This window comes from Sphaeroforma arctica (assembly GCF_001186125.1).
Source record: "Sphaeroforma arctica JP610 unplaced genomic scaffold supercont1.37, whole genome shotgun sequence".
In the NCBI taxonomy this organism is placed as follows: Eukaryota; class Ichthyosporea; order Ichthyophonida; genus Sphaeroforma; species Sphaeroforma arctica.
The window spans coordinates 138,566-156,346 of record NW_014040521.1 but is presented as its reverse complement, the minus strand read 5'-3'; the positions used below and the strand labels follow the sequence as shown (position 1 = coordinate 156,346).

The window sequence follows — 17,781 nt, the reverse complement described above, 5'->3', positions numbered from 1 at the left end:
TGTATGTATGTATGTATGTATGTATGTATGTATGCTATTTGTGTATGTATGTATATGTATGTATGTATTATGTATATATGTATATTTGTCCAAGCATGAATATGTATATATACCTTTTATTTAAGGTGCATGTTTCAAGATTTCCATACATTTACTACTGAATTATTTACATTCCGTACCTGATTGTAAGGGGATTTTATATTGTCGGTCATCGCAGAATCGCAATGGTCGTACATGATTCTGTGTTTACAAGCATTGCTCGTTTTAAAATCTTTCCGCATTGCACCGAATCCCGTGAATCCAGCTGTAACTATGTGCACATCTACTAATCTACATCTTTACTCGTAGGCGAACAATTTGCTGCATGCAACCCTTCATAAGACAACTCTGAACCTGCTTGATACTTGAGCGACACCAATAGCAGAACTAAAACTCCCGCCCTTTCGTTTCGTGACTCAGGAGCTCGTCGCAAAGCACGGCCCTTTTAGTCGTTGACCTCCAGTACGATTTCTTACCGGACGGAAGTCTGGCTGTTCCGGGAGGGGATGAGATAATCCCGCACGTCCTTCGCCTTGTGAATGGGTTCAACGAGAAAGAAAGAATTGTAGTCGCAACCCAAGACTGGCACCCGGCAGGTCATGGTGAGTGTTTGTTGGAAATGCCATAGATCAGAGACCGCTAGTGTAGTGAGGGATGAAGAGGTGAGATCTATGGTGTGCTTCATGTGTTGGTGTTTTTCATGATGTGTAGCTTATGCGAACGAACAACCACACAGGAAGCTTTGCCAGCGCTCATGGCAAGGATGTATTCAGCATGGGAACACTTGGGGGCATCGACCAGGTGATGTGGCCGGATCATTGCGTACAAGAGTCACGAGGTGCGGAGTTGCACGACGATCTTCCGCAAGACAAAGTCACTAAGGTGAGTGCCGGTTGCAAGTATTAATGGATTTACTGTATATATCTAGTTGCGTAGATTCTAGTCGGTTCAAACTGTTCTTTAGTGTTCGATTTGTAATTTCCAATCGTGCACAGATATTGAGAAAGGGCATCAAGCAGCACATGGATAGCTACAGTGGCTTCTTCGATAATCAGGAACACAACGACACTGGCCTGGATTTGTATTTGAAATCCGCGAACACGGTATGTTCAATTTTGACTCGAATGCCAGCACCTGTGAATTTCGCAACAATCTGCTCCAGCATGATGCAAACCATATTTCCCCCTCCCCCCTAATTTTATAGCAAAGCGTAGTGGTTTGCGGGTTAGCTACAGATTTCTGTGTGTGCTACACCGCACTGGACGCTAGGAAACTCGGATACAAGGTGTATCTCGTTCTGGAGGCTTGTCGCGGCATAGACAGCCCGCCCGGATATGTCGACAAAGAAGTGCAGAAGATGGTAGATGCGGTGAGTCCGCGCAAGACCTCGAGTAACATGTGTGTGCAAAGCATGCCGACACGCACAAAGTGTTCACATACGAGCACTATCCCCGCCACTGGTGTATTTGTAGGGGCGCCATGTATTTGGATAGAATGTACTCCAGGATTTGTACGCCTTTGTCATAGTCTGTCTGGACAACTCGGCTCGTGGTGGGCTCTACATGAAAGTTGGAACTAGTTTGTGTTGAAGTTTATATATCGTGCCGTCACGAAATCATGAATACAAACAGCTCCGTGAACAGATGGCTTGCATTAAAGCTCTCTTGTTTTTGGCTTCACACTATTCCGAATTGAGTCGGAGCATTTGTGTTTTAAATGCCTGTCCACTTTATTGAGTTGCCCCCACTCACAGTATCAATTTTTCATCGCTGAAACAGGGCGTCGAAATTGTAACTACGCAACAAGTATTGGCACTTATTTGAATCCGAGACAACCTAGCGCCCACCACTGGCGGAGATCTATCGGGATGCTTCGAGAAATACTCTACAGCCTATATCAGCTTAATAGGCACTCGTACTTGACTGGGGTGCTCCAGAATCTATAGGGTGGTGCCTCACAAACCCGAAATGGCGGGGTGCTGTACACTACAATGGGTTGTGATCCATACGTGCTACATTACAAATATGAACTTTTGCTTATAGGTCTACACTATTGGGCAGTGCTGATGTCTGCGACGAGCACTTTAAATTTAATATATAATAAGACAGGCACCGCTGTCAAAATACATAATTATCGTTGGTGATAGATTTCTCCGAGCTACACCTGATGAGCATGTCGTAGATCGGTGTGGTAGAACGGTTAACTACCTGTTCTATCTCATCGTGTACGTGTGCACCAATAAAAAATATTATCGTAAAGAACACGGACCGATCGCCTCGTAGAGTGGTCAAAGAGTATATGTGCGCATTTTAGTTGCACAGACCTCCTAAACCACCCATATATGGATTCTTATTTGTTCCTAGCAGGAGGCGTTAATTTTAAATGAGTTTTATTAAATTGTATACTAGAACAGGTAATGGGATGTTCTGTGCAGTATCTAGTTGCAACGTTTGTAAAATCCACTCACACCTATTCATCAGATGCAATCGTATTGGGATGCTACATATATCCGCTTTATTAAAAAAAGTATTGATGAGGGATTTTCTTGGAGAATTTCCAGTCACAGACTGAACAGAAGGTATATTCTTGGCAACGTAATCCTCATCTGTATTGAGCAATCATACGGTCGCCAATCAATTGATGACACCTCGCGGTCTACTTTCTCTGTGCATGCTAGGATGCATTGATGTTTATGCGGTGCTGATTTTCATCTGTATCTCCCGGATCCCAAGGCTTATCGTCGCTATCCGTGCAAGCCGGTGATGAAATACAAAGTGCTATAGTATTATAAACTATCAGTCACGTAGCAAAAATCGAGAGGAGATATCAGTCTCAGCGTACAGATGCCGGCTGTATGAAAGCGGCGTTGTCTACTCCCCCTGTTTCACCTTTTCATGATCCATCTGTGTTCTCTTTGCAGAGTGATTGTACTTCTACACTAAAACATTTACCAATAACTAAAAGCATGTCAGTTATTTTTTTAGGACTTATATGGGTATGTGGACAGCACGTAGTGCCCTACTTCCAACTCGTGCGAATATTAGCCTTTGCAAGTCATCGAAGTATCTGTTTTAGAAAGAAAAACACAAAGCGAGACTTTATGGGCTATGGGGTGTACAAAATTTCAATTTGGATAACTACTTTTTCCGTGCTATACCCATTCTGCCTAGTTTTTACTGTTTAAGCACAAATAGGCATACTACAAATAAGTTTTAGTAAGCAAGAACTTCGACAAGCCTTAGTGTATAAATACTCGATTAAAAGCCGACATGGATAATTGCTACTAAGCATCCACTTTTAGTATGAGAACTCCCAGTGATCTGACCGTTAGAACCAACACCCAGCACGTCGCATAAATATATTTCTCAGCTTAGATACATGAGAGCTGTGAACTTCGGCTACCCCACAATGAGACACACTTCAATACAAGTAGGCATATATGACCGCTAGTTAGGCTTTACTTATATAAAATTTCACAATCACCTGATTGTCGAAATAGTTGTACAGCAAATCACGTATTTCTATATCTCTGTTTGGACACAGAAAGGCTGTGTTTATGGTCGGACTCAACTCGTTTTTGAGAGTACCATAAGAAATCAGCACAAGCACTGAGAAGAGTAATTCGTTTATAGATAGGTTCCTCTACCTTTAGCTTCTATCTGTCAAGTAATTTGGCCAATGGATTGCGCGGAAAATGTGGGCAACGCCGAACGGTAAGTCTATATGTGACCCGAGCAAAGCAACAACGCTGAAATTGTTTGACACCTCTGGACTCATAGTAACAAGGCCCTTATATACTAACCATACAATATTCGAACATGATGTACCATAAAAATATCAGAAAAAGAGTCGAAACACGCAGATCTCTCACTCCTACATGAGTTATTGATACTAAACACCACGTTGTGTGCTATAGGATACAACGGAAAACATACATCCTCAAGCGAACAAAAAAAAGGTCAGAACCAGTGCGAAGAGCCTTCGTAGCCATTGTAGCAGCTAATATCGCCACATACTGATCCTAAATATGCTTAAACTGAAAGCATACCGGACGGTATAACTACACACACGCACGTTCTTTTACAGGTTAGAACTTCACTGCTGGCCCCAGAGCCACATAATGGGCACTTCCAAAATTTATCTTTTTAGATTTTTTATTTTTATAGAAAAGAAAATTTGCTACATATTTTATTCACGATTTGTGGCCGATAATGGAAAAAATGTGATGACACATAGCGCCGCGGTGGCGTCCGCCAAAGATTTGGTTTTACGATCATCTGTGGCCGTGTTCTCACATACGACACAGTGCGGATGGTTCAGCAAGGACGTTATGAGACAATCGCACATCGACGACACAGGTGATAGGATATGCATAATCTTGCACAAAAGAAACATTGCAATCTGCTTCTCTAATATAGAATCGTCGGATCGGATCTGGTATGTTATTCTTGGAGGACAACTAACGCACACGTGTGTGAGGAGTTCGTATTTTTTACCACAGCATATGAGATGGTGTGCGTGCATATCCGAATATAGCGGAAACTATCACTATAAACACTTGGAACTGATGAAAGTGGTTAAAATAGGCTCTTAAATAACCTATAGCGATTTCACAGACAGTCTAGGTACCTGCTACATACACAATTGGACGAAATACTGCACACTGCAAACACAGCAGTCATGTTCAGACACATCGTTTCCGAGATATACTAAAAAGTTGACCAAAGTAACAAGGCTAGTATGACTAATTAGTATGAAATAACTAGACAACCTATATAACGTACACGCCTGTTGAGCGTCTCGTCGAAATTTTCACAGCGTTTGAGATGTTTTGTGCGCCAACACGAAAATAGCGGAAATTACTACTAGAAGCGCTTGGAAGTGGTGTGTTTTCAATATGCCCTTGAATGATCTGTAGTGTTTGAATAGTCAGTCTAGGTGCCTGTTATATACACAAATAGATGGCATACTGAATACTAAAAACATGCAGTCATGTTACAGAGACACGTCATTTTCGAGGAATACTATAAAATCGACTAAAGTACATGGTTAGTATGTCTCGTCGATGTGGAATAATTTGGCGACCTATATATTTCTAACAGCTTTAGGCTCAAGGTTGGCGGCGTCGGCTTGACAAACGAAAAGGCCCAGCCTACGTGCCAAAGGCTCGAGTCCTGAAGATGAGGCGCGTACCTGTTATACGGCGACCACTATGGTTATATGTATGCGTAAACAATCTTGGTAAACACACAGGAGTGACCCACTACTTTTTCGTCTCAAAACTTCATTTAAATTCTATAACATTCACAGCATACATATTTATACGATAAACTTAACTCAGATCATCAGGCCCTTACATTGCGGAGAGCAACTATGGAACTGAAGCAATCCTATCAGCTTACTCGTGCTCCGCGGACGGTGTTCCCCCTAACAAAATCTTGAGACGGCTTTTTTTAAATCTTCCACAACAGCAACATATTTTAGACTATATGCTTAGAATCAGATAATACATAAAAATATGTAACCGTCCAGTTTTGCAATAAGTGTCTCTGATCTTCAATAGTAACAGTTAGAACTATAAAATACACCTTATAAAAGCATGTAAATATACAAAACTAACTTGTATGCTATTTGAATTACTAGCATATTTCATTCGATGTGAGTTTTAGTGCCCCTATGCGCCACCATTTGCCACCAGATATGGGGAAATTTACCACTGAATCCATATTGACATGAAGAATCTATAGAGATATGAATAATCTAAATCAGTATTCGCAATCAAACGACCTGTCAGATTTCTGTGATCGCCGTTAGAAAAAAAGGGGAGATTCTCAAGTGCGGAAAATTGCCTTTAGCTATTCCAAAACTTTGCATGGCGAGTGGGACTAATATGAGCGCGAAAGGCTGTAAGCATTTGATATACAAATAGCTGCATGTTAATATGTCACGGTTAAAAAAGTTTATCTCTCATATGTTTTATGTGATAGATTTCTCTAAAATACTTCTCCGTCGCAACAGCATGTCGCAGCCCCTGTTTTTAGGTTCGCTTTTGTCATTGGTTAATGTTCTATATTATCAGAGATCTGTACACACTGACACTTTCTTATGATGAATATGCGCTCCAAGAATACCATATGCTTTTTTTTGGAGGTGTGGGGTTGATGACGTGCGAACGAATCGCGATTGGAGCACCGTGGTGCATTTGTATAGTGTTGGGCACAGACTCAAATGATAAAAGGCCTATAGTTTTCAAAATGGTGAAGAAAAAGGTCCTATCTTTTCTAAAACATAGTTGAGTAAGATCCAAACTAGTATTTTTGCACAAAAGACGAGTCAGAGTACACGCATGTAGCACTTCACTGCATCGTGACTTCACACAAGGGGTGTGCTATGTGCTGTTTACGACAACTAGGTAAATACTGCCCCTAATCAAAAATAAAAAGTTTTATATGGGCGCGACAACTATCGGAAAGCATTGTAGTAGTTTTCTATGGTACTAGATACTACGGTATTCCCAGGAACCGGCTGCAAACTGAACGATATAAGCACACAGGTGCATGTTTCCGTGCAGGGAATGATTGTGCCTTTTGTAAAATATTCACACAGAAATGTCTAAATACAGTCTCCTGACTCCCGAGTCCTCAGGCCCTCCTGTTCAATGATTTCGGAATTATTCCAAAAATATTTATATTGGTCATGATTTTTGGCGGCCTCCAGCGAGTGGCGGGCTGTTTTATTTTAAAAAAATAAACAAAACAAAAGAAAAAATTGACAATATTATTATATAGAAATTTCTGTATTTGTACTGAGTGTATTGAGTTTTATACTGAAATGAAGGTATTGATATCGAATCATAATACTTAAATATTTCTATATTTTCATCAATTATCGACTATTATTGGAAGTTATGTACTGTCTACAGGGTGAGATAGTACGTTCCAATGATATTAGCAATAAATTTGAGAATAATTGAATGTAAACCCATAGGGAACGTTTTTTTGACAGAGATTCACAACATGTCAAACGTACAGATAGTAAAATTTCTGAGTATGATCAATACATGATTTGATTCGCTTAAAAGCCGCTACAGCAATGCGAATCGACATAAGTGATCTCGTAAATCAAGCGGCATTTCAGACGCAACGGATTGTTAGAAAATTATGTTGAAATCGCCACAGATATTTCTGTGGGTTGGTTATCAGTTGTTGCGAAAAAGGTCCATAATGCCGAACGGCCTCGTAGGCTCGAAAATTTAGCGAAAACCAATGGGATTGCAGAACTGCAGAAATCATATAAACCGACGAATTTCATACTGCTAACGGACAACGACTACAAATAGTCAAAATAAAGCTAGGACCGTTGCATACTCTCGTTGGAATTAATTCTCGATAGACACTATACAAAATGGTTGCTGCAGCTAAGACAAAGCCCGAACACCCCAAGTACTCTGACATGATTGTCGAGGCTATCACCACCCAGAAGGAGCGTACTGGTTCATCTCGTCAGGCGATTAAGAAGTTTGTTAGTGAGAAGTACAATCTTGACACCAAGAACGACGTTTTCCTTAAGGCCGCACTAAAGCGTGGTATCGACACTGGACTTTTTGTGCACCCCAAGAACAAAACTGGTTCATACCGCATCGGTGTGCTACCCAAGGAGAAGAAAAAGGTTGCCCCCAAGAAGAAGGTGTGTGTATTTGTAGTTCATACATAGATCTCATGGTTTTCGCTGTCGTCTATTTTAGGCACGCAAAGCCTCACAGCGATTGGGATCCTGACTCTGTTCATAATTGCTTTTGCTTATCATATCATGTTTCACATTATAATCCAGGCTGTTGCCAAGAAGCCCGCTACCAAGAAAAAGCCCGCTGCCAAGAAGAAGGTTGTGAAGAAGGCCGCTCCCAAGAAAAAGACGGCTGTGAAGAAAGCTGCACCCAAAAAGAAGCCCGCTGCCAAGAAGACCGCTGCCAAGAAATAAGTGCACAATGTTGTGTACTTAACCATGGCAAGTATCTTAGAGCATCAGGATCATGTTTACATGGAGAAGATTCTTCACTGTATTGTACCGTGCTATATACCCAAACTTATACCCTGGTGTCTTTCGACACCACCCTAAAGAAAAGGAATTAATGTCAATCAGTTACCCTCCGGTGACATCAAGGAAGACAATATATTATACTGTTAAATATTAGGTAGGCTTCGAGACCTGCAACAAATGGGAATTTAATAAATAACGATACAAGGATGACAATGTTCGCTTCACGCCTAGCTGTGCTGGCTATTTCAAGTAAGTTTAAAACCAAAAGTGTTTTGTGTTTGCTTTGTGTCGAACGGTTATCGTTTGTTATGTCAGTTTCGGTAAATTCCGCTATATGATTTTAAGGCTTTGATGGAGAAGTGTTGTCGGAGAGATTTGTTAATTTATCGAAGAGGAATGGTTTGAAAAGTGTTTCTACAGTCCAACCAATCATCGCATAAGTCACTTGGGTTGTCATTCCTCTATTGTTTACGTTGTAGTGCTCTACACTGTTGTTTACGTTGTAGTGTTCTACACTGTTGTTTACATTGTAGTGCTCTACACTAATGATGTAATTAGTTTGTGTTCTACACCATTGACAGATGTATTTAGTTGATTCATGTAGTTGTGATACTTGCCAGTGCTGTTTGCTTAGATAATTGTTATACATTTAGCTGTTGAGCGCACACATTCAGAGTTCTAAAAGCCATCAGCAACCACAAACTGGCACACGTGACGTAGATTCTTGCTTTGTCGTTGTTTTTTTTCTCAGTGTAGGGGTTTAAAATGCTCAGTGTAAAGGCGATCACAATCCCATCTACCAGGTGCAGACAGCGGGTTGATGTCGATAGCGAGTGAGTGCACAACCAGAAACGAATGGACTGAACACTTTATTTGGTAGGAAAGAAATATTGCCCTCAGTTTTGGAGAGATCGTCGTCAAAGCGATGCAAAGAGATGCATAGCGATGCTTGCATTTAGATATATCACGATATTACGTCTCTTTTATTTTGATAACAGTCTTGAACAGCCCCGATACGTATGAATATGACTCGAAGACAGGTAAATAGTATTCAACGCCAAGGTAGTCGAAACCGTTGCAGTGTTTATAACGAATCTCACGGTCAGTAAAGTAAGCCCTCTGCGTATTAATTTTATATCGCGTATCGTAATTTTGTTTGAATACTGACTGGGCGAGCACTGGTGTCAACGAAGCGACAAATAAACATACTGGTTTCCTGAGTTTAGTATATCAAGCATGCTGACGTTCTCTAGTCCCTAGTCGAGAGGGAGTGCGTAACTGCGTATAAAGGAGAAGACAGGCCTCTCCGCGGCCGATTGTGTGAATCTCTCCTCTCTCTATGAATTTTTTTACTCTACAAATTAGCCGATCCGTTGGACGTTGGTCCCATATTGCTATTTTCTGCCCGTTTGTAAATTTCCATAGTACACACTACCCTGGACTCTGGAGCGACAGTTGACATTTTTATTGTTGTTGGGTTTGGTTCCTGAATATTGACTGAAAACAGTGAAAAGTGATGACAGTTTGGTCCAAAAACACTCGCGTTGAACACTTCCTGTTGTTGTCTTTAATAGAGCTTCTACGGTGGCTATTAGACAATCTCGCCAGCAGTCGGAGATTGTATAGCGTAAAAGGACATGTAGTCTAAGTAGCAGGCAAGGTTCATTCTGTATCGCGAAGTCATGCGGCGTCACAGCCGCGAATTTCATTTGAGTCCCAATGCCAGAAACGATGAGGCGCACGAACACCTCACCCATGCTGGCCTGCAGCGTAAAGTGTATGTGTTAAGACTGGAGTCGTTGTACAACGTACAACGATATGTGAATTCTTTGGCCCTTGTTTCTCTATCTGTGTTTCTATATCTTTGCTCCATGTCTACTCACTGGCATGTATACATTCATTTGGCAAGCATTGGCCTGCCTGAATAGTACCATTTTGTACGTTCCTATGAGGATTAAAATGACACGCACTTTTGTCTCTTCAGAACTCAAATTTGCTGCCATGTATAATGAAATTCGGGTTTCAAGGTAGATCAATAAATTTCGATATGAATAAATCTGCATTAGAATGAGGCACAACAACAGCTGTGTTTGGTGTGATATGATACTTTGAAGCACATGTGTCGTGTAGTATGGGATATATATATATATATATATATATATTTATATATATATATATATTTATATATTATATATATATATATATATATATATATATAATATATATATATATATAATATATATATATATATATATATATATACAAAAATATATAATATATTATATATATATATATATATATATATATATATATTTATATAAAAATTGAGTCTGCATGCAGGAGTTTCCATCGAGGATCTTCTGCTTCCTGCAGACGCAAGTCAATTGTATGGCGATCACTTGACGCTATCTATTGTTCAGACTTTTGTTCCTTCTTGTACAGGTCATTCTATGCTCAGTTGGCAGGCTTACTGATCTCGATGTACTTGGCTATGAAGTATTTTCATCCCTTCAATTTGCTGTTCAATGATTGCCGCTACTACCGCTTCTTCCACATGGAGTGGTGCACGGTGTTCGACTTTGTGCTGGATGTTTTGGTGTGCATCGCTTTTATGATGACATTTATCGTACGCAAGACTCTGATATACCATGTTTTGAGGCGGCGCTTGAGATCAGGCTGGGCGGACGCCAAGGGCAGATACAGACTCAAACTGGTTATGTTTGGTATTGCCATGCTCCTGCTGTATGGCTACTACTTTATGAATGTGGCGAGGACGCACATGCATAGGTATGGTTTTATATTCCTTTGTTTTGTTTTTTGTAACAGACGTGACTTTCTACAAGAGAGTCGTTAATGGTTGGATGCGCTCTTGTATGCTGTGCATTGTAGTATTCTTCAACCTTTTCTCTATCGACCAATCCCTTTCCATTCTCCCTGTATTCCGACAACACCCGTCTATGGATGCGTTTTTCTCACCCCCATGTAACAGCAGCGTCAAGTGGGGTGTGATTATTGCAGAGTGCATGTGCTATGACGGTCCGCTGTTTTATCGCTAGTCACGCATTTCTTATCTGCTGTTCAACTCTGTATGCGGCAGAGCCGACAAGCAGCCGTGTCACACAAGAATTGAGAAACTTCGAGGGCTTGTTGATTTGGGAGAGCGGATATCCGCCGCATTCTTCGATTTGGGCATCAATGTATTCTTGGACTACGGCTCCTTGCTCGGAGCCATGAGGTATTACAGTTACACCCCATGGCCTCCATTTTTGAGCTGCCTGAATACATTTACGTGCTTCTTGTTATGAAATCAAGACATGCAGACTTAAGCTTGCATACGATACAGAATCAAGCATTAAAAATATAGAAGGTTACCTTTCTTTCCTCCAACCATATGCGTTTCCTATCAAGCTCGATTACATAACGCTTCCCCTCATCCTTTGTTTCTTCCAGATACAACGGACCGTTACCGTGGGATCGTGACATCGATGTTGGCATCCTCTTGAACCAAATGGAGGACAAAGGTGTACGGATTGACATGGTGCTACTCTCCTTTTCACAGCACGGACTGACCGAATTCTACTATGGTAGGTGAGACTGCTGTATCATGATATTTGTATTCCGAATAGGTCCATGACTGAGCTTTAACTGATTACTGTCATAGTGGTTATGTGTTCTAGGTCAAGATCGACTACTGTCTACACCAATGGTCTACTTTAATGGTTTGCTGATGAATTTGGGCACGTCTAGTAGATTTTGCATTAGACTTATAGGCGTTCAGATCTACCCATGTGGAATTGAGTGCAATGACTGCCATTGCACTACACGCCCTGATTGGGAATCATCCACACACCTTGCTATACTAGGTCAAAATGCCCACAAAAGAACCATTCTGTGCTCGTACCTTAAAATACTCGATTATATTGGAGCTGCACTGTCACGCTATTGTACTGCAGTTTTTCTTTAGCTTTGCAATACCGTCTAATACAGTACGTCTTACCTCATACACAAACCCACAACTCTCCATTTTATTGGACAAAATAGATTATTGGGGCGGGTTTTTCCGTGCAGATGGAGACTATGCGGCAGCCGCGGACGTGATGTTGTGGAAAGACTACTTTGATACCGGCTACTTGAAGCGCTGTGGCTGGGAAGCCTTTGTGGCACCTGTGGCGTATTCGTTGTTCCATAACTTTCCGAAGAAAATGGTCGAACCGCCCTTTGGATTGCCAGAAGTGAGGTAGGTATAGGTTATTGGGCATATACATTCGCACGATATATGTGCGAGCTAAATGCGAATGGATAGCTGACACTACCATTGGGCGCACCTTTAGTTTAAAATTGGAGAACTACTCGACCAAGCATGCGGCATGAAATGAACATACGTACTATATACGGCTGAATTGTGGGAGTACTCGTAATTGAGCATGCCGAGAAAGAACCGAAGTATCTTAAGCACAGGTAAGCATCGGTATGGGATGGCTACGTGTTTGTAGTGTACCAGAAATTAGACTAAAATTTTTAACTACACTTGCTACGACACCAATCGGTCACATGTCCGATGTGAATACTTATACTGTATTTATTCTTTTAAGTCAGATAATTTTGCATTCGAAAGTGAACGCAACAGTACTGAAACAATTATTCTCTGTTCGCGAGGCAGATTTGGCAACGGGACTTTCAATACTCCGCACGATCCGCTGGAGTTTCTAAAGTTTCGCTACTTAGAGAATTGGTACACAGAAATCCGTCCTCATGGCTGTGATGATGAAACCTACCTACACTGGGACGGCGAAAAACCACCTTATCTTCCGTTCAAGGAACCTGAGTATATACGGACTGCGCTTGCAGCAGAGGTAAGTCTGGACTTTGCTTTAAAAGCAAAACAGAGAATAGGTGTTTCTATTCGTTTGTGTGCCCGTTTGTATCCTGTTTGGCGGCCATGCGCGTCGATTGTTTTGTATGAGGCAAGTGCACGCGCAGCTTAGTCGAGGCGGTTATATGTACGTCCCAATCGTATTTAGACACGTATTCGCATTCATACTTTCGATAGTGAATAGATCCTTCTACGAGGTTGTGATGGCGGGCACATGCTACTTTATCACACCATTCGCAATTATCAACCGTCTCGCTATCTACAATAACAGGCTGAAGCGAAGGAGAAGGCTCTTGCAGCCGAAAATTTTCGCCACGGAGTGGCTCGGCTTGACTGGTACTTTATGGATTGAAAGCGACACACCGTCTACGCAGAGGCCGAGGAATCGTCTGGTGCATAAAATGTAGGAGATGGAGTGAGTTTTCACAACTTCAACAACAGAATGAACCTTTGTCCGACGTCCTCGAGCGTATTTCATGGGCACCTTGAAGACTAAGCACTGGATTCTACCCGTGCGACAGAGACCTTTGGCCCTATCAATATCTGTAGAAGGAGCTTCGTCTCCAAATGTCGTGAGTGTACTTTAGGGACTCACACATCGCGTACAATTCCTCACATATCATTCTACACACTCAGAAGTGATGCTGTGCAGCATAGCGCTGGCAAATTTCATCCGCTTAATCGCCTAGCGCTTTTACAAAGAACCGGACGATCTTATATGCTGGTAGATAAGGACATTCATGTAGTATGCTTCCGTTTAGGACAACGCAATTTAGTAATAAAAACCCAACGCTTTAGGTGAACTGACATCGCAAACCTCGAGTATCATCAACTTTACTCGCGTTCCCACTCCCACATAGGTACGCAGAAGAGAGAGCAGACATTTCAGGTGTTGATATATTCATTTTGGAGAGCAATACCATTTTCTAATCCGAGTATCATACCTATCACTCGATTAAGTTTCTTCCATATATACATAGTAGCATCTAAGACACTAGATGGTGAATCCTAGACCAATGTGATTGGTCAGGCATACCGAATAGAACGAGTACAGCTGGTGATCCGTACTTGTAGTTGAGACGTCGTGTGAGTTGCAGATTACGAAGAAGCAGTGTCCAGTCTACACGAGCCCTACACAATCTCTTGATTTGTCAACAGGCACGGATTACATTTTCAATTTTTGAAGATCATAAAAACAAGATAGTGCAAAGAAGAGTGAAAGGGTGTTCGACCATGAAAACCATGAGACAATGTCTTTGCAATGACAGTTAAAGCACTGATGTTATGCAGTCGTTGAGTGCCATATTCGAAATACCTCAAAATAGTGTCATGGCAAGTCATGGCAAGACTTGCATTGAAGCGGTAAGAACGTAGATACAGTCGCAACACATCGTACGGCAGTAGGTCTTCTGGGCTGACGAAAATGTACTTAAACATCAAATCACCGTCCCGCATTGAGCCTACTGGTGTGCTCGATTTCTATTTTAATAATATGCAATCGCTATGGCCTGATGAGTGTAGATTTATTAGGCGCTTAAGACAGGTTCACTGAATAATGACAGCTGAGAGCTCAGTGTTTGATCCACTATATTTCCGTAGGATTTGTTCTCTCGCATGCGGTTCTATCGCATTCTGTGGCTGTCTTGTATCTGTACCACTAGCGGGCAAAAAATGAAGGATCGCACTGCCGTTCGCTTGACATCACATCGGATTCTCGACCGACTGATAGTAGTAAGTCGAGCCCCACTCTTGGTATTGGTGCCGGAACCCATTGCCTATTGCGCGCTACTGGTGATTCAAGTTGGCAGTAGCCTTTGTAGATCATAGGTAAGCATCTTTAAGATATTGTCATCCCAAACTTGACTTTGTCCAGGACTTCTTCGTCAACTTTCTCGTATTTGATGATTTCGACTCGTTCGAGAACACATATGTACATACGTGCATCTATGACAAGCGTATGATAACTCCCTCTCCCATCACATTTACAGTTATCTCCGCAAGAGTGCTAACCCTCAGAACCTCATACCACACCACACCGAGAGGACTTACAGGTTACAACTTCGACGAGATGTGGTCAGAAAGTAAACAAGATCAGGTTTTGCTTCTGTGAATGTTGGTAGTCTGTCCGTGGTGCTAACTTGCGGACAATTTTCGGGACATGTCGTGTGAGTATATTTACAAGACGCGAGGCATAGCTTTAAATGCCGATTAGAAATAGAAAATTGGTTTCCTATTCTTTGCGCAGAATATTTGCGATCCTCTGTGAGAGTGCATATATCACCTACAGAACTTGCGCATATATGGCATGAATGCACATGTGGTAAGTATGTATCTTTTTTCTGACAACTAATCTTGTATACCTAGTATTCATGACTTACGAATCGAATACAGGGTTCTTGACAACTCTAGTCCAACTTTGGTTCCTAAACTGGACCCACAGAAATGGTTGTGGTTCACAAGCAGTCCTTAAAAAAGGTGCATTGCAGTGGAATCTATATATGTAGTCCACGCACACCATCACTACTGCTACTATCGCTCAACGCCTCTACAGAATACTCAGAAAGAAAACTCTTCAAACCGTCAGCCGATGCCGCACGTCCCATACACTGCGCATATGCCCAGTACTCACAGACACGAGCCTCTGTGGTTCCTCTACGCTCGTCGCTTTAATGCGTTCGCTGAAGTCGAAAAAGCAAGGGAAACACAATATACATCAGAATATACGGGTAGTATATTTACCGATTTATTGACCACTATACATTCCACGTTGCTTCACTTGTGCTACTGGCAGGACCGGATCAGAGGAGATACAAGGCGTACGCGTCTTATGACAATGCACAATTTGCACTATAACCCAAATGAGCGTATCAAAATACATGACCGAATGTCCATATTCTTGCCCTGATGCTTCGAATCTAAAACAGTACAATGTCTTGATCATCACAACCGAGGACTTGGACGAGAGGATTTCACCGCGAGATTAGGCACGTGCCGAGCATGCAGATAACTTTCGAGTGCAGATGTGCAAAATCATTCAAAGCATATTCGATAGCTTGTAGACAATAAAGTACGAATACAATCCAAGCTGTTCCAAGCTACTTCTTGTTTGTATATGTATCTGTGTATTAACCTTGAGCATTGTCTAGCGAATACCTTATCTGCACAGCAGCCTTTGCTGACATGCTCCCCCGACGCACCTCCACCCTCAGTACATCCTCTGCACTCCTTCTTACATTCCCGTCCGTACCCATTTTCCCGGAGGTACCCCTGGCCTGGGCATTCAAGGTGCTCGCCACTAAATCCGATGCTATTCTACTCAGCGGTAGAGGCATGTACTGAAAGCGTGCTACCACATCATTGGTCACATCACGCAGCACACCATGCTCAAAGTTCGAGTGTCCCGAGAAGTACAGAACCTCGCCCTTGTCTCTATCCACACACGAGGAGTGCCATAACCTGGCCTGCCCCGTTGTTTCCACACAGGACCACTTATATGTACCTACATTAAACACCCACGTATCACCCAGTGCATGACCGGGTCCTCCATTGACAGTCAGTTGGGGCGTACCTACTTCCAACCCCACCCCGTTACTCATACCACCGTGTACCAGGATACGCCGGCTGTCTAAATACTGCGCGGTGTGCCATGACCGCCCACAAGGCTTTTCGTGTGATGCATTGCCCACCATGTCACCTGCAGGGTCACTAACGTGTGCACCATTGAGTACTACCTCACCTACGTGGGAACTACTCCTTACTATATCAGCGACGGTATTCATAGCCATACTCCTCCTCCTGTAGTCGCGTATACTTTCGTGTTCTGGTGCACTGCCATTCATTTCTAGACGCTTCCTGGTAGTGGGTTCCCTGGCAACCGTCTCCGCGCTGCCCTTCCCACTCGGCGCAATACGAAGGGAATAAGAGCTGACAGCTGTATTGGCCACTAACGGTCCCGTCCAGTGCATGATTGACATATCCAGTCTATATACCTCGTTATTCCTGCCGTCCTTACACCTGCCTCCAATAACGTATGCGTGTGCATCGGTTCCTGGCATGAGAGTCATAGTGTGTGCGGCTCTGGGACTGGGTGGCTGACCTTTGGTACACACCAGGCTCCATTTGTTTGCAATGATATCGTACTTCCAGAGCTCACCTGCCCAGGTAAAACCACTAGTAACCTGCCCCCAACCCCCGAAGTAGTACAGATTACCGTCGTATACCACGCCTGCGTGTTTGTCTCGAGGAGATGGTACAATGCCACCAGTTTGAATTACACTCCAAATCTGGGTGCGAATATCATATTTGTGCATGCTAGCCTGATACCCATAACTGACCCGATGTCCACCGTACACATAGATGATGTCATCGACAGCCAGCGCAACCGCTCCTGACCAGAACCCATCAGGCATTTCACCGATGACCTCCACAGCCACCCATTTTCTGCGATCTAAATTGTACTTGCATATGCAGTTCTCGAGGCTGGTGGGCATGGCACGGCCACCAAGCACATACACATCCCCCCCCACAACACAGCTTACTTGACCTGTGCTTGGGACATGTTTGAATGTATGCCTGTGGGCATCCTCCTTCCAGATGCTACGCATCGTCTCCTGTCAGGACTACAGACTAATGCCTTGAAATACAGGCCATTTATAAATATATTTATTATTGATTTATATTATCCGCATCAAAGAGAAAATAGGGTTTCCACTTAACCTTCTTCTAAAATCAGACACCATTTTCGTGGTTAAATTTTTGATGATTACTTTTTGTGTGAAGGCAAATTAGCCTAGCTTCAGTTCCAGCCCTGCCCGGTTACTAAAAAATAGGAC

The 17,781-nt window shown here is 42.4% G+C and overlaps 4 protein-coding genes across 4 annotated transcripts; 3 read left to right on the top strand and 1 right to left on the bottom strand.

The window, feature by feature from the left end:
- Positions 1–457: 457 nt before the first annotated feature.
- Positions 458–2,305, top strand: SARC_01039 (hypothetical protein; the record flags this gene model as incomplete). The annotated part of the gene is made up of 5 exons (XM_014305273.1): positions 458–641; positions 776–921; positions 1,035–1,142; positions 1,244–1,408; positions 1,818–2,305. Coding segments are annotated over 5 exons (648 nt in total), but the record flags the coding sequence as incomplete, so codon positions are not given.
- Positions 2,306–7,443: 5,138 nt separating this feature from the next.
- Positions 7,444–8,286, top strand: SARC_01038 (hypothetical protein; the record flags this gene model as incomplete). Its single annotated transcript, XM_014305272.1, has 2 exons — positions 7,444–7,725; positions 7,870–8,286. 2 exons carry the CDS (start codon positions 7,444–7,446, stop codon positions 8,014–8,016), a joined length of 429 nt encoding a protein of 142 aa, XP_014160747.1. The 3' UTR covers positions 8,017–8,286.
- Positions 8,287–9,505: 1,219 nt separating this feature from the next.
- On the top strand, positions 9,506–13,829 carry SARC_01037 (hypothetical protein). Its single transcript, XM_014305271.1, has 7 exons — positions 9,506–9,853; positions 10,519–10,863; positions 11,174–11,311; positions 11,527–11,660; positions 12,118–12,313; positions 12,737–12,929; positions 13,221–13,829. The coding sequence occupies exons 1-7, from the start codon at positions 9,759–9,761 to the stop codon at positions 13,299–13,301; spliced, it is 1,182 nt and encodes a 393-aa protein (XP_014160746.1). The 5' UTR covers positions 9,506–9,758; the 3' UTR covers positions 13,302–13,829.
- A 1,692-nt stretch (positions 13,830–15,521) lies between these two features.
- On the bottom strand, positions 15,522–17,553 carry SARC_01036 (hypothetical protein; the record flags this gene model as incomplete). Its single annotated transcript, XM_014305270.1, has 2 exons — positions 15,522–15,627; positions 16,103–17,553. The coding sequence occupies 2 exons, from the start codon at positions 17,551–17,553 to the stop codon at positions 15,522–15,524; spliced, it is 1,557 nt and encodes a 518-aa protein (XP_014160745.1).
- Between the last annotated feature and the right edge of the window lie 228 nt (positions 17,554–17,781).

Excerpts from the sequence above, each read along its gene's own strand:
- SARC_01037 (XM_014305271.1), top strand. The coding sequence starts at position 9,759 with ATGCGGCGTCACAGCCGCGAATTTCATTTGAGTCCCAATGCCAGAAAC. Across the intron at positions 11,312-11,526 it reads TCCTTGCTCGGAGCCATGAG|ATACAACGGACCGTTACCGT; the intron begins GTATTACAGTTA and ends TGTTTCTTCCAG. Across the intron at positions 12,314-12,736 it reads TTTGGATTGCCAGAAGTGAG|ATTTGGCAACGGGACTTTCA; the intron begins GTAGGTATAGGT and ends TTCGCGAGGCAG.